Genomic DNA, 12,865 nt, shown 5'->3' with positions numbered 1-12,865 from the left:
ACTCCACTTTTATCTGCGTGTCTTGGCAAAGTCGCCCATCATGGCACCTGCTAGTCTGTTAACGCGGTAACAGCCCGTCTGAAAGGGAAACTTTGGGTTCCCTGCTTCCCGGCTTCCCTGCCCTGCACGACTCCCCAGTCTGCTTGGAAGCCGCGGGGTTTGGCTGCAGGGCCTTCTTTGATCATCTCTTGACAGCACGGGCTGTGCGTTCTCACACCTGCCCTTTCTTGTCCAGGTTCCCAAGTAAACGCTCCCATCACCTCGTAGTGTCTTCAGTGTGAACCTGGGTGCAGGGTACTTACTACAGGCGATGGGTTCCATGGCGGAGACAACCGCTTGGCACCCACGGCCCCTGAACCGCCGCCAGGAGTGTAAACGGCCACTTTGTGTGTGTCTCAGAGCCTCAGAGCTCGGCCCTCCGGTCATGACCGAGCATGCACATGATAACAGCAGGCTTGGGCGGAGGGCCCGCCCGGCAGCCGCCAGGACAGGCTCTAACAAGACTCTGTTTTCTCCCCCATCATCCACAGCCCACACATCGTCTTCCTCTCTCAGAGCACCCTGGCCGGAGGGAGCCACCTCTGTGGGACCCGGCTCTGCCATGAAATTGCTCACGCCTGGTTTGGCCTGGCCATCGGGGCCCGCGACTGGACGGAGGAGTGGCTGAGTGAAGGGTTTGCCACTCACTTGGAAGATGTATTCTGGGCCAAAGCACAGCAGGTAGGTTTACAGTGACCCCAAACATTTCACTCCCTGGAGTCAAGTTCTATTCACAGTCACTCCTTCATTCAACAGACATGTACCTAGTGCTCACTGCGCACTTGGCGGCTGGGAGGGGCTGTATGATGGAGGGGCAGTCCCTGCGCCTACGGGGACAGAGCCAGAGGAGAGAGACGGCACCCTCCTCACCACGTCAGGGAGCGAGCACTGCGAAGGAAGGGCAGCTAGGAGAGCAGGGACATGTGAGCCAAGACCTGCAAGAAAGGCCGTGCGCCGGCTACTCAAGCTCCTCTGTGCTGTGGTTGTGGCGACAGTGACTGTGTTTTGTTCAATAGTGAGATTGAAAGTTAAATCAGACGTCAGAATCTCAGATGCCTGCTGGCCAGGAAGGAGTGAAGCAGTTGGCGTTAAAGATTAGGGAGTGGTGGGAACTGGTCCTCAGCCCTCACCACTGTCATGCTGCCGGGAGGGCTCACGAGAGCCTAGGCGCCTGGTCTTTTTAGAGAAAGTTACAAATTTAGGTTTTTCCGTGAAATTTATTAACTTAAAAAATATGTAAACTGACACACCCAGAGGCCAGACCTGGGCAGCACATTCCCAGGACCACCTCCGCCTTGAAGAATTGGCCGCCAGTTCCAAGGAGGACATGGCAGCGAACCTACTTCCTGCTTCCTTTCGAGTGCCTGATATTTGGTCCCTTTTCTTCCCCTTCCATTTCCACCCCTTCCATTTCCTAAGTTCCCACGATTGTGCACGCCTGTATGCTTTCGTTCAGATTCCTTCTCATGTTGGAATCCCATTTGTTTCTCACGGACGGGCTCAGGGTCATGTTCTCTGGGTGGCCCGGCCTGATGGCTCTACTCTCCTAGGAACTGCGAACGCTCGAGTGTTCGTATAGGGTGTCCCAAAATTCACGCAAGATTTGAATTTTGCATGAGCATTAACAACAACAATAAAAAATAAATAAAAGCCTAATTTTGCTTGGTTTATTGAATCAGATTCTAATATCTGTTGCCCTTTGATTTCAATCCCTTCAATTTGATAAGCATTACCAAGTACCAATTATGGCCCAGGAGCAGGGACAATGAAGACCAATGAAGACCACGGCTTTGCGTATGTGCCAGCAAAGCAATGGAGGCCATTTACCTGATGTGCTATTCCATACATAATCCTATACAGTATACTTTATGAATCAATAAAAAATTTACAATTTTTAATTATAAACCTGTGTTTTCTATCAAAATTACTTCTTGCGTGAATTTTGGGACACCCTATATTAACTCACCTCTCTTTCCCCACTTTCTTCTTCTTCCTCCCTTCCTCACAGCAGACTGCGACCTCATTCAGAGCAGGGCTGTGTCTTGCTCGACCTCCCACCCCCGTGGCACTGGCAGTGTGCACATCTGCGTCCCCTGCCAGAGTGCCAGGAAGAGGGGCCAACAGGGCAGATGCGGGGAAAGTGGCTGCATTCCGAGTCTGACCAGGCTTGGAATCCCAGCTCTGCTGCTCGCCAGCCTCCCTGAGCCTTAGTTTCCCCATCTGTAGAATGGGTATGAGGGTGCTTACCCTGCAGGTTGAACAGCATAATGTGTAAATGAGCCCAGCACAGTGCCTGACACATAGTAGGCGTTCGGCCAAGGCTAAATAGGTTTCATATAAGTGTGCCTCTACCACCATTCCTTCCCTGGGTGCTTCCATGCTGAGGCAGTCAGAGTTGTGCTACTCTTGGTAATTGCGGGTGTATTTCAGGCATCAGATGAGGATTTCTCTGTCGTTCTGTCTCCGGCATCCCCAGGGAGCACTCCCCGCCGCCCTTCCCCTGCGGGAACTCCTTACTGCCCTGAACGCCTCTCCTCTTCGCCAACACAGCACAGGCCTGGCCTGGCTGCAACTCTCAGCTGCACCCCTTCCCTGTGCACCGGTGCTGATCTGCAGGGAGAATGGAGAGTAGGACACAGCCCTGCTCTGGAAGAGGGCAGAGCCTAGTTGAGGTGATAATAAAAGCACACAGGGGGAGGAAGAAGAAAATATTTACAAAAGAGAGGTAATCACCACACACTGTGCAGCCCTAAGGTGGGCAGGCCAGGTGAGCAGATCCCGCAGTCCTGTCTCAGGGGGTGACTGCTGGCGTCAGCTCAACCGGAAAGGAGGAGCTGAGGCTGCTCTGTCCCTCCGCTGCCCCTGGCCTGGCGTGAGGGAGCCCAGCTCAGCCCCTTCAGGTGATGCAGTAACTCCATCTGGGAAAGCACGACCCCCGAGGCAGAGTGGCCGTTCTAGCACCGAGTTTGGAAATATTTCCCGAACACGTCCATCACTCTGACCCCTTCCGTTGAAGGGTGAGTGAGACAGCTGGTGCTGGTCCCTGACAAGTGCCCATAGCAGGCCTTCCCGGCGGGAGAGGGTGCTCAGGGCAGGGCAGGTGGGCCACCTCCCAGACTCCCAGGCAGCAGTAGGGTCCCCGGTGAGGAGTGAGTGAGGTCGCACAGGCAAGCATGGCAGAGGGGGGCGGGGGGCTGCAAAATCCCTGGGCAAGGAGACAGAAGTCCGCCTTCCACTCCGAGTGGCATTCTACGGGGACAAGTGGGTTGAGTCGGATGCCAGGTTGGAACGCACACCTGTCATTAGCCTGGATAAAGTCTAACTTTCACGGGGGTCTTAAGCAGCCTGCAGCCAGGGCAGCACATCACAGACTGGAGGCTGGAACAGACCCGTTTTCTTGGTTTTAGAGGCTGGAAGTCCAAGATCAGGGTGCTGATAGGCCTGACCCCTCTGCCTGGAGGTGACGGCCACCTTCTCACGGTGCCATCGGTGCTACTGTGGAGAGAGCCGTGCTGGTATCTCTTCCCTTCTCAGAAGGGCGCCAGTCCTATGGAACTAGGGCCCCGCCTCCACGGCCTTCTCATCCTTAACTACCTCTTTAACAGCCCCATTTCCAATACAGTCACATGTGGGGTTAGAGTTCCACTTATGAATTTGGGGGGAGGGAACATAACTCAGTCCATAACAACAGGACATACAAAGTCTGTAGGTCAAGCATGTCAAACTCAAAGACTAACATGAGCCAAATAACCAAGGTTTAAGTTAATGTGGGCAGCAAAAAAACAAAAGCTTCCATTTTCATAGAAACGTAGGTTTATTTCGATAGAGACATGCTGAATACAGCTGATTGCAGGTGCTGAAATAAATGAGTCATCGTTAACATAAAATAATAGAACATTTTAATAAAAATTAATATTTTTTCTTGAACATTAACTTACCAGACACTGAATAACTGCACAAATTAATAAGCATAACGCAAATAAACCTATTTTTCTTGTTCTCCAAAAGCGAAATATTTCCTGTTGCGCACACCAAACAAGTCAGTCCAAGACGTATGACGTGGCCATCGGCTGCTAGAATATTCGCTGCTAGTATTAGTGGAGAGAAGTGGTGCGCCTGCGCATAAGGCGCGTAAGGGAAATGAATGCAACATGATTATAGTAATCAGTCATTAGCGAACATTGTAGTTCGTTATTAATAATTATGTATAACGGGATATTGTAACAAGTTAGGAATTTTTTATTAAAACGTTTCTTGCATATCGTTATATTGGCTGGGCCGCAAAAATATTCGTTGTGGGCCACATGCAGCCCCTGGACTGCGAGTTTGACATGCTTGCTGTAGATCATCTGGCCTCTGCTGACTGCTTGGCACCTGCCCTCTCGGATGCAGCCTGCTCCTCGCCGGACCACGTCCCTGCCGTTCCCTAAACACATCAGGCTCTTTCCCGCCCCCAGAGCCTTCTCTCTTCCTGACACTCCTCCTTGGGGCCTGACTCCTGCTTTCCCTGGAGACCAGCTCAGGGAAAGCCTCCTACCCCGCTGGTTGGCCAGGAGGCATTTGGCTTCTTCCTCCAGGGGGTGTTCTTATTCCACCCCCCCTTACCCCCTGCACCCGCCAAACTCCATGGGGTAGGGGCCCAGCAGAGACTCTGCAAATGTCTGTTGAATGAACTGTTAGAGACCTTTTATTTCCGGAAGTGCGTCCAGGTACTGACCTAGTCCCTCCCGGGTGGAACAGGAGTGAGAGGCTGAGGGACCAGCAGGGCAGGTGCAGGCCTCCCCCACACAGTGCGCAGGCCTGCACTGTCCTGGTTATAAGCAAACAGAACCATCTGGGTTGCATTAGCAGGCTCCACAGTAAACAGCCCTTAACAAAACTGGGGGCTGGGGACCTTCCCCACCCGGTGCAGAGACACAAAGCAGGAAAGGGCTGGATGGCATCCGAGTGGAAATGGCCCCGAGGGAAGCCTGCTCTCTCCAGGGCGGGGTGGGTTCCTGGACCAGGGGTGCCTCCCGAACAGGCAGCGAGACGGGCCCTGGGCTCCTGACCTGTTGGATGGGGCGCCGGGGCAGCAGGAGGCCTCCTTTGCCACCCTCCCTGAAATAACGCCGCTGCCGCCCAGGCGGCTCTGAGCTTGCGCAAGGGCAACAGTGACGGTGTTTTGTGCACGTGTGTTTGTGTCTGTGGCTTAAGCAGCTGGCCCCCCACGAGGCCCAGGAGCAGCAGGAGCTGCGGGCAAGCCTGCGCTGGCGGCGCCTCCAGGACGAGTCGCGGAACTCGCCCGAGCAGCTGCAGGTGCTGAGGTAAGCCCCGCGGATCCCTCCGCCTCCCCCTCCCTCCTCCCCCCTCCCCCTCCCCCGCGCTTCCTCCCCCCTCCCCGGCCTCCTTCCCTTCCACACACGTGTAGGCCTTGCATCAAATCTGCTGTGTTTCCTTTTTAATTAAATCGGACCAGGTTAGTCATCCTCCCTCCCCGGCATGTGATCCCCCGGGATGTGATTGTTATGCTTCAAGTCTTTCAGGGTGTGGATTTGGACTTGCCTTCTGACATTTTCCTGGTGTCTCTATTCAGGAAAAAACTAGCAGAAGGCCATTTCCGGGACCAAATTCTTCCTTTGAAGTTCTAGTAGTCACTTCACCTGGTGGCTGGGGACTGGGGGAGGGTTGGGTTTGGTAGCCTGGCAGGCAGTATCCCTTTAAAGCCAAAGGGAAAAAGCCCTGTAGGAAATTATTGATTCCTAAGTGTTTAGTGGTAGCAGATGTCTGTGTCAATGGGGGCTTTTGTTTGGGATCCGTCCCGCGCGCTGGCGGCCACGCCTGGGAGGGAGCGCTCTCCCAGCTCCTGAGTTCTGTCTCTAGACTGTTGCGGGCTTGTAGGATTACCTCTTGCCTTTTTGCCATTTTTGTCCCTCTCTGCTTTGCTGGTTTTCTTCACTTCTCTGAATAGTTATTTATCTGAAACCTCCAGCCTAGGCCCCAGGAGCGCTGCGTTGCTAAGGCAACATAAGCTCTCACCCTGCCCACTCTGGGCCGGCGCCAAGCGTTTGGAATCCTCCGTCAGACAGGTGGGAAGGCAGCCATCCAGGAGTCCCCACTTAGATGGCAGCCCCCAAGCCGGCGTGTTCTCGCTGATTTTAGGTAAACACCCGACTCCGCAGTGATGACCAAGTGGGAGGGAGCTGTGGAGCCAGCCCGAAGCGGGAGGCTGGCGCTTCCCTTTGCTGTGAACGCCATGCTCACAGCTCAGGGCTGCCCTCAGCTCCGACTCCTGCATGGTCAGGAGAGCCAAGCCCACTGCGACCCTCGCCTCTATTCACTGGGCTGGTGGGTGGCCCCACCCACATGGACAGGGCCCAGCCCTCAGGAAGCTTCTGCTTAGGGGGACCCTGCCATGTGCACAGCGGGTTGCAGGTGCTGAGAAGTGGGGTGAAGGGAGCCCAGTGATTTCTAGTGAGGGGTTGGTCATGCCTCTGGGGGAGGCTCAAAGGCCTGAGGCAGGAAAGGGCATGGCATGCTGGTGCAGAGGGCAGGGGGGCAGAGGGACAGAGGGAGGTCAGGGAGAGCAGGCAGGAGCGCACCCAGAGCCTTGCCCCAAGGGCCTTGAGCAGGGAAGGCGCCCTGTTGCTGTGCTGACTGCTGGGGGGAGGAGGGGGTGCAGGGGGTGCAGGCTGCTTGCGGAGGGAAGGCACAGGTGGAAGGCTGCAGTCTGCACAGGAGCGCCGGGTGGTGGCGTGGGGGGCGCAGGGAGCAGGCCTGTTTGCACACGTCCTGGCAGGTCTGGGTGAAAGGACTGTGCAGAAGAGGACGAGAGTGGCTGGCATGATGTCCAGGCTTTTGCCTGAGTGGCTGGTGGATAATGAGGGATAGCAGGCAGGGCCTCTGAGCGGGGCGGGCTCTGGAGGGAAAGATGAAGATTCCACCTTCACATGCATTCAGGTGGATGCCCAAGTAGCTGTTCAATTTGAGAACTCGGTGGGTCCACAAGTCAGGAGCTCATTGGAGAGATTCCAACCTTTGGCCTACAGAGACTTTAAAATCTGAGCACCGTGAAATCACCAGGGAGAGAGGAAAGTGAGAGAAGAGGTGGGGAGGAAGGTTGGGGTCGGGGGCAGGTGGTGGGGGGCGGGAGAGTGTAGAGAAAACTCAGACACCAGAAGCCAGGAAAGAGCTAAGAAGGCGGGAGTGGGTGTGGGATGCTGCTGAGGCCGTGTGAAAGGGAGGGAGAGACGTGACCTTCGGGCGGGACCACACAGCGATGCCGTGGTCTTGACATGCATGCATTTATTCATGGGTGGGGCAGAGCGGGGCCAGATTGGAGTTGGTAGGCGAGTGAGTGGGTGGTCCGTGAGGGGAGACAGCGCGTGGACTTGGTAGGGAAGCTGTGCTTGGAGGGGAAGCTGTGCAGGTCAGAGAGGCTTGCTGGGGGTGGCTGTGCACCCGGGTAACTGTGCCGACCCTGCCACCTCTCCACTCAGCTTCTTCATTCTCCAAGTGCCCGGCTTGCGAACCCTCAGCCCGTGCCCTGGGAGGTCAGCACCGGTGAGGGGACCTCATCTCCGTGGCGCTGTGGCCAGCCCAGCCCTGGGGGCCACGGGCTTTGCCTTCTTGTATGGAGCCGGGAGGAAGAACACGCTGTGTGTATCTGTTTACTGGAAGGCTTACGGTGGCATTTATTTTTCTCTGCCTTCATAATCAGGAATTATGTTTGCCTGAATTTAGGCTAAGAGTCCACCCTTCCATTTAACAAAGAAAAATCAACCAAAAAAATGAGTTTGCGTGTCACCTCTGACACGCGTGTCATAGGTTCGCCATCACTGGCCTAGAGGTTACTGAAGGGCCGGGGGAACCAGATTGTAAACATCTGTTCTCAGACATTGTTTCATTTCACTGTACAAATAAGAGCTTGGTAAAGAAGTCACTTAAGCAACACAGGGACCAAAGGTGCTGTCTTGCTTTTTCATTTAAGATACCGCATGGTCTTGAAATGACGGACCGAGCACAAGGTAGAAGCCTTGGTTTGTGTCTCGATGTGCCCCTCCACGCTGCCAGGTGCTGAGGGAGCTTCTCCCCGCCTCTGCAGCACCTTCCACCCGCCCACCTCCTCCCAACAGCACTTCCTCCCCTCGGCGCCTGTGTCACAGGCTCCTTGGTTTCCTCCCGCCTCACTGCCGCGCCTCTCCGGCTCTCAGCTCGCTGGGGTGGCTCGGGCTCAGAAAGACTGAGTGAGGAGCAGAGCCAGCACAGCTGTCCTCCTTCCCTGGACCATCTCCCTGCCGTCAAGGAACTCGATGTCACTTTCCTTGTGTGGAAATAAAAATATCCCTGTATCTTGAACTGAGGGAGGACATGAAGGTCGGCATTAAAAAAAAAAGTAGCCTTGGACCAAGCATCTTTGTCTTTGTACACATGAGAGCATAGCTATGGGCAGGGGCGAGGGGGGTGAGGGGAGGGGGGAGAAAGCAGCATTGTGTTGGTTCGATACTGGAGTGCTAGCAACGTGAGAAGAGAAAAACTAAAATTCTGTTTGGCGCTGACCTGCTAACTTCAGTCATTGATAGGAACTGGTATCCATTCATGCCTTCCACGTACCCAGTGGTGAGCTGTGGGTCTCAGCAGCTGTCTCCTAGGTCGGTGTGGCGGTGAGTTTCCTTGTTGCAGGAGTTTCGGGTGCTCCCAGCCTCCTAGGCCTGCCCTGGCTGGGGCCCTGCACTGTGACTGCAGGCTGTGGAGGCGTGGCCATTTGCTCAGACTTTCAAAATGCCAGGGGTCACATTGCTGACTCTGTGCCTTTTCTCCTTCGTTAATTATTAAAGATGCCTTTCCCGTAGGCCAGACCCCAGCGGCTCTCTGCAGACTCTCCCTCACGCTCCCTCAGCCCTGGCGGGGCTGACCTCATCCTGTCCTGCTCTCCCCTGCCTGGCCGCCACCTCCTCACTCCCTCCGCCATCACCCCACCCTCAGCCGGGGAGGCATCCTGACTCGGCCAGGGGAGATCGGGAAGTGGGGGCTTCTAAAGGCTCCACTGCCTGGCTGCCTGTCCCCAGAGCCCGGCTGGACGCCGGCCTCTCTAAGTGCTGTCCGTCGGAGCTCTGACGGGCTGGTGGATGGAAGAGCTATAGTGGCGGGGTCAGAAGAAATCTCTGTTGGTTTTTATTGTGATTTATTATCATGCCCCCTTTTTTCTGGAGTCATTGTTAAAGTCACGCTCGTGCTGAGAAAAACGTTAAAATATATCACGTCTCCAGCTGCTGCCACCACCGACCCCGAAGTCCTAGGGAAAGGAGGCGCCTGCCCTCCCGCCCAAGTGCCTCAGCCCTGCCCACCGGTGCCCGTATAGCAGGAGCCCGAGTGTGTCGCTCTGTTATGGCCAAAGTGAAGCGTGCGCCCGAGCTCTCTGTTCCGTGACGCTGGGCACTGGGGCCTGTGGGCGGCCCTGCCAGGGGCCAGTGGGTTGGAACATTCCTATCCCTCTCCCTTCCTCTCTCTCTAAATAAGTAAAAACATGTCCTCAGGGGAGGATTTTTTTAAAAGTCCATGTGTGAACCTTCTCTAATATGCATGACGTTTTCACCTCTAAAGTTTTTCTCAAAATTTCATGTGTAATGCTTCAAGAACATGGCAGTCTTTTCCCACCCAGGCGTGGAACCACGTCCATCGCCGCCCTCAGGCCTGCCTCAGGGAGGAGCTCCGCCCTTCACGGCCCCCTGTTGCTGTCACATGCCCACCCCCAGCTCAGGCTCAGGCTCCTCCAGCCTGAGGCCTCAGGGCTCCCCACAGCCTTCCCTCAGTTGCCACTGGCCCAACTCTCCCTCCCCCTTTGCCTCCTGCCCCACAGGGGAAACTGAGCCATTGGCCTGCTGGCCCTTTGAGTCTATAAATGCCTTAGTGTCCACACCTCCCCTGACCTCCCAGATGCCCGAGTGCCAGCCTGCTATTAGTTACAGATACAGCTCTAACTCTAGAGGCGAAACTGGAATTTAAATGTGTGTCTGTATTTAAAACCCACTGTCCCTGAGGAAGAAGAGAAGGGAAGGGATGGAGGGTCTGTGTACACGAGTGAGGATGCATCACTGTGGACAGAGACTGGGGCCAGGAGCCTAGGGAGCCTTTTCCTGAGGTCACTGCCCTGTGAGCACCCGATTCTGTAACTCATTGTAATTCCTGTTTTATTGGGCCCGTCTGCGTTGTTTGGTACCATTGATGGCTCTTGCTTTCTGGGGTTTTCTGCCACCTGGCTGTCAGGCAGCCCCTCCCTGGTTCTCCCTGTCCCCCTCTGCCATCCTTTCTCCGTCTCCTTGGCCGTCTGCTGTCTGCCCGCCTGCCTGTCCGCCTGCCTGTCCAGAGTTGGTGTCCCCGGAGGTCTCCTCTTGGCTGTGTATCCTGCTGGGGTGTCTCATTCACACCCCTGAGTTAAGTGGGGTTCCCAGATCGACCCTCAGACAAGACTCATGAAAGAGATGATGAGGAAGTATTCCCAGGAGGAGAACATGGAAAGGGGAGTGGGGCCGAGGGGGAAGGAGGCCGCTGGGTGTCAGGACAGCGAGTGAGTCACTGGGATTGCTCTGGAGGCATCCCCGTCGGGGGAGGGGCGCGCAGTGTGTGACCCTTGCCCCTGGAGAGAGGCACGTTCCCAGGCACTGCTGGCTCGAGTGTTCCCAGGCAAAGCAGCCTCGGGCAGCCCGAGGGCCGCAGCTGACAGTCACGGAGAACACGCCAAGAGCTCGTGTGCGCACGGGTGACACAAGTCCCCAGGATACAAGTGGGGCAGGGGCACTGCTGGCCACGCCGCCTGTCTGTGCTGGAGGCTCCCAAATCGCCAGCCCAGCCCAGCTCTCTCTTAAAGATCAGATGTGATGCTTACCTGCCCGTTTGGCATCGTCACAAGCATCGCACACTGGTAATCCCCTCTTCCCATCCCATTAGTGAGGACTCTTAGTAGAAACCTGGGGGTCATCCAGCAGTCCCTTCCCCTCCCCTCCCCTCCCCTCCTCTCCCCTCCCCTCCCCTCCTCTCCCCTCCCCTCCCCAGGGAGGGCTGATGCCATCACTGTGACTCACCTCATACGATTTCTCAAGTCCCCGCCCCTCACACGACTGGCTCTCTGCTTAGGACCCAGTGGCTCGCATGCAGCAGTCCAGCAGCCTCCTCATTGTTTCCTACCTTTCATCTTTCCCATCAAATCCACCTTCCGCACCTCCACTGGCAGCTCCACCTAAAACAGCTTATGATTCTGCCACCTCCTTGCTGAAAACCCTCCAAAAGTTTCCCCTCATCTCCAGGAAAAGCCATGCTTCTTAATATAGGAAGTAGTCAAGGTCCCCCACCCCATCCCTCCTACCTGTTGGTTTTTTTTTGTTTGTTTTTTCAGTTTCTTCTCTTGCCATTCTTTGCTTCCCCCTCCAGCCACCCCAAAGAGTTCATAGAACCTTATTGCGTGAGCTTGCCAGGGCTGGCAAACAAAATACCGCAGACTGGTATGTGGCCTAAACAACAGAAATGTGTGGTCCTATAGCTCCAGAGGTTAGCGGTGCAAGGTCAAGGTACCGGCGGGTTTGGTTTCTTCTGAAGCCTTGCGCCTTGGCTTGCAGAAGGCTGCCTGCCCGCCGTGCCCTCCAGCGGCCTTCTCTCCGTGTGAGCACCCCGCTGCCTCTCCCTCCGCACTAATCTCCTCTTATGTAAGGACACCAAGCAGATTGGATTACGGCCCAAACCACTGGCTTGTCCTCACTTAGCTACCCCGTCACAGGCCCTGTCTGCAGGGCAGCAGCATTTGGGGTGTTGGGCTGAGGACTGCGACATAAACATTGTGGAGAAATATAATTCAGCCCTAACACCTCCTGTCTGCCTGTTCTTTCCTACCTCCTTGCCTTTCCTCATGGTGTCTTTAGGATGCTCCTCCCTGCTGTGCAACTCCAAGTTATCAGGACTCAGCCCACATACCCCTGCCTTCCAAACGGCCAGGCCCGCCCCGGCGGGAGAGGCTGGGACCCTCCTCCGGCCGAGGCTCTGCGCTTCTCCATCCTGATCTTGCTACGTTCTTGGATAGTTATCTTTAGAATGAGACAATAATACTAAGTTGCCAGCACTCATCCATTTTTAACCTACAAAACCAGCACGTTTGCGTCTGAGCTGACGCATCTCTCCTCTGACCCAGCTTTGCGAAGCGAGGGACTGCGTCTTCCTTACCGCTGAGGGCCACGGGGCATGGCACTGAGGGGCCCTCGGCACTGTGGCAGCAGTGGATGTTGTGTGCAGCGCGGTCTCTGTCTGAGGTGCTTTATGTATTGTTCGAAGAGTTGAAATATTGATCACAAGACGTAGACAGATCCCCGGCTGCGTCCTCGGAGTTCTGAGAAGCGAGAGCTTAATGCTGGTGGGCTTGTTAGAAAGGGCCGCTGGGAAGCTGTGAGGCTTGAGTGTGGGTGGTGAGGAGGGAGAGCACTGAGCCCGGGGCGGAGGCGGAGGGCAGGGAACCCAGAGCCAAGCCTGGCAGGCGTACGCGGTGAATCGATGGTGGAAATGGGCAGTGAATGAGAACGGGTTTCCTGGAGAGGACGGCCATGGAGAACCCGTGAGACGGAGCGAGACAGGAGGGCCAGGCTGCGCAGTGGAGTTCCCTGGGGGCCAGGCCCAAGACCTGGCCGTGGCCGTGCAGGCAGCGGGAGCTTCTCTCCGTTCCAAGAATGACGTCATAAAATGGAGTTCTGGGGCGAGTACCCCGACTTGGCCTGACACGTGATCAGAGACTGAGTCTAGAGGCAGGTGGATGTAGGGGGCTGTTTTGGGTACCAGACCTGAGTCTGGAAGAGCCCGAGACCCCTGG

At 55.7% G+C, this 12,865-nt stretch overlaps 1 protein-coding gene across 12 annotated transcripts in view; it reads left to right on the top strand.

The window, feature by feature from the left end:
* AOPEP (aminopeptidase O (putative)) overlaps positions 1–12,865 on the top strand; it is a 329,578-nt gene that overhangs the window by 185,365 nt on the left and 131,348 nt on the right. For all 12 annotated transcript variants that reach the window (XR_009447568.1, XR_009447569.1, XM_059656424.1 and 9 more), the window contains exons 6-7: positions 531–720; positions 5,239–5,345. Coding sequence is in view for 10 of the 12 variants with exons in the window: in XM_059656424.1 (XP_059512407.1) it covers positions 531–720; positions 5,239–5,345 (297 nt within the window). In the remaining 2 variants the exon portion in view is untranslated. The remainder of the gene's footprint in view (positions 1–530; positions 721–5,238; positions 5,346–12,865) is intronic.

The sequence above is a fragment of the Myotis daubentonii genome, chromosome 11 (assembly GCF_963259705.1).
Source record: "Myotis daubentonii chromosome 11, mMyoDau2.1, whole genome shotgun sequence".
Classification (NCBI taxonomy): domain Eukaryota; kingdom Metazoa; phylum Chordata; class Mammalia; order Chiroptera; family Vespertilionidae; genus Myotis; species Myotis daubentonii.
This window is presented reverse-complemented; position numbering and strand designations above follow the sequence as displayed.